Raw genomic sequence first — 3,266 nt, 5'->3', positions numbered from 1 at the left:
TGTGCACTTGTTTGGCATCCATCTCGTGCTATGAGGTTCTCTTTTGTTACTTAGGGAAGATGGCCTAAATGATCAGTGATTCCCACAGACAACGCCAAACTAATGATGCAAAAAATCACCAAGTTGAGGACCTCATCTCACTGGATGGATAATCCCATGATGGGTCGTGTCTTCGGTCCAAACCTACAAGAAAGCTTGAGAAAGAAGTGTAATAAACTGGTGTAGTGTTTGCCAAAAACACTCTGATGCTTAAGTCAGAAAGGAAGAAAATGATTTAAAGAGAAAAAATGACTTTGGAGCAGTTTTTGGATGAGTAATTGTGTGTACCTTTGGATTATATTGTCTCTTTCTTTTATAGTTGTTTTCCTGTTTTTATTGATAATGAATTCTAGTATTTATGGACAACGGCTAGTATGTCATTAATAGGAACTCTGAAGTTTATAACTCACTTGTTCCCATTGCTCTATCCATTACGTTTCACCATCAATACACGCACTAAATGTATAGCGCTCATTTTGGTCATCATTGACATGGAACGACGGTCCCAAGTTATTTTTGACTCATCATATAGTAAGTAATTGGCTTAACTCTTTAAATTGTACATTCTTCCAAATTGCAATTTCACAACGTGGCATAAAGAGTTCATCCTAGGTTGTCCTTGTGGGCTGCCTCAGGGCACCCATGTGATAACAAAACAAAAGAAAAAGTTGTACTGTGTATCCTGATTTTTTGGGCATAGATGGAAAGGTGTCTGCAGACACAGTAAGTTCCCAGTCCATATGTGTCTGAATCTGGAAAATAGTACTTATTTGGAAAATACAACTCCACCAACCAAACCCCCGGAAGCTTCACGATAGCCCTCGGTTCCTCTGTTCCACTTGTGTTGTGTATGACAAAGCCAGAAGAATTTCCATTTCTGTAGAATGGAAGAAATATGGAGAGCATTATCTGGCCCATTCCCAAAGAGTCATAAATAGTATGGACCCACATGCTTTCAACTTGACCTAACTCAGTTGAGCCACTTATCCAATTATATAATTCCAAGATATTTTCATTGATTGATTACTATGTGCTCCCCGCTCCTTCCAGACCATCCAAAAAGGCCAAAAACTATGTCCTCCAATGGTAATTGCCTAATAGGACAACCCACTCTCTCAACCGTCACTACTTCATCTCTCTCCTTTATTTCCCTGACCACCAATCACCTCCTTTTCTCTCCAAATCTTATCCAATTCACCACCACCAACCTTGTAGCAATCATCGAGCTCTACAACACAGTCCACTCCTTAATAACACAAGTTTCGTAGAAAAGAAAATCCCACTTTTTCTATATTGTGCATAACATTTTGACACAAAATTCTGGGATAATTCCATTTTTTTCCCATCTGGGTCATGGCCTTTTTCACTGTATCGAAATGTTTTCTTAGCCTAAGTTGACTCATAATATTCCAAACCATACCCAATTTTTGTCATTTTGGTCTGAAATGGAAGAACAAAATGTGCAACAAACTACCAGCAATCTTAATCCTCCAAGAAACATTCTGTTCGGAAAATACGAGATGGGAAGGGTATTAGGCCAAGGCACCTTTGCCAAAGTCTACTACGGCAAGAACCTCATCAGCAACGAAAGCGTTGCAATCAAGGTCATCAACAAGGACCACATCAAGAGAGAAGGCTTAATGGAACAAATCAAGCGAGAGATCTCTATCATGCGCTTGGTTCGCCACCCAAATATAGTTGAACTGGAGGAAGTCATGGCTACCAAGGGAAAGATATACTTCGTGATGGAATATGTGAAAGGTGGTGAGTTGTTTGCCAAAGTAGCAAAGGGAAAGCTCAAGGAAGACTTGGCAAGAAAGTATTTTCAACAGTTAGTTAGCGCAGTTGATTTCTGTCATAGCCGTGGTGTTTCACACCGAGACTTGAAGCCCGAAAATCTTCTTCTGGATGATAACAAGGACTTGAAAGTTTCTGATTTTGGCTTGTCCGCACTGCCTGAACAGCTCTGGAATGATGGTTTGCTACACACACGCTGTGGCACACCAGCTTATGTGGCTCCTGAAGTGTTGAGAAAAAAAGGGTATGATGGAGCTAAGGCTGATATATGGTCTTGTGGTGTGATTCTCTTTGTTTTGCTTGCTGGGTATTTGCCATTTCAAGCTGAGAATGTTATGAAAATGTATAGGAAGGTTTTCAAGGCTGAGTATGATTTTCCTCAATGGTTTTCCACTGATGCAAAGAGGTTGATATCTGAGCTCCTTGTTTCTGATCCAGAAAAGAGAATTTCAATCCCGGAGATTATGCAAAATCCTTGGTTCCAAAAGGGGTTTTCAAAGCCAATCGCTATTTCAATCCCAGAGCCAGTGGGAGAGACCAATGACAAGGATGATGATAAGATTATTGAGGAAATGGAATTGGAAAAAACGACTTCTTCGTCACCGCCCTTTTATAACGCTTTTGAGTTCATTTCTTCCATGTCTTCAGGTTTCGATCTGTCGAGTTTGTTCGAAAAAAAGAGGAAATCCGGGTCAATGTTCACATCCAAATGCTCGGCAGCAGCTATTGTTGCAAAGTTGGAAGCTGTGGCGAAGAGGCTGAATTTTAGTGTGGGTGTGAAGGAATTCAAGGTGAAAATGCAGGGGAAAATGGAAGGGAGGAAAGGGAAGTTGGCTGTGACGGCGGAGGTGTTCGAGGTGGCGCCAGAGGTGGCGGTGGTCGAATTCTCAAAGTCGGCCGGAGACACTCTTGAGTACAAGAAGTTCTGTGAGGAAGATGTGAGGCCAGCGCTCAAAGACATTGTTTGGAGTTGGCAGGGTGAGAATAATTGTCACCAACTTTAAGGGGCTTTATAGTAAGTCCAATACGATCACATAGACCTAATTTAGAAACATAGAATCTGTAGTTTTTTTTTTTCTTTTTTTTTTTTGGTATTGTGAATTGTAATGCTGTGTTTTGTGATAGGTATATATTTTGATGAATGAGTAAGAATGTATATGATGAATGAATGATGGGTAATTTCTGACAGGTGAAGGTGAAGGATATTCATATTAGGTAAGAGCATCTCCAATAGATTAGGTAAATTTTTGTAATTTTTGTGTTGTTTGGGGAATAAATAGTGACTTTTATCTTTTAGCTACCTACTTTTTTAAATACACTTTTCAATAGATTTTTTATCTCATTCTCTATTTTATTTAAATATTATTTGTTCATTCATTATTATTTTTTTTAATAACTATACATTTTTCAATATTTTTTTTATTCAATAT

General features: G+C 39.1%; 1 protein-coding gene across 1 annotated transcript; it reads left to right on the top strand.

The window, feature by feature from the left end:
* Positions 1-798: 798 nt before the first annotated feature.
* On the top strand, positions 799-3,055 carry LOC115992653 (CBL-interacting serine/threonine-protein kinase 5-like). The gene has a single exon (XM_031116873.1). The coding sequence runs from the start codon at positions 1,485-1,487 to the stop codon at positions 2,838-2,840; it is 1,356 nt and encodes a 451-aa protein (XP_030972733.1). The 5' UTR covers positions 799-1,484; the 3' UTR covers positions 2,841-3,055.
* The last annotated feature ends 211 nt before the right edge of the window (positions 3,056-3,266 follow it).

Source organism: Quercus lobata, chromosome 5 (assembly GCF_001633185.2).
Source record: "Quercus lobata isolate SW786 chromosome 5, ValleyOak3.0 Primary Assembly, whole genome shotgun sequence".
NCBI lineage: Eukaryota > Viridiplantae > Streptophyta > Magnoliopsida > Fagales > Fagaceae > Quercus > Quercus lobata.
The sequence above is the reverse complement of the archived record's forward strand: the minus strand, read 5'-3'. Positions and strand labels throughout refer to the sequence as shown.

What these genes read in the sequence shown, in the direction of transcription:
- LOC115992653 (XM_031116873.1), top strand. Translation starts at nt 1,485, where the DNA reads ATGGAAGAACAAAATGTGCAACAAACTACCAGCAATCTTAATCCTCCA.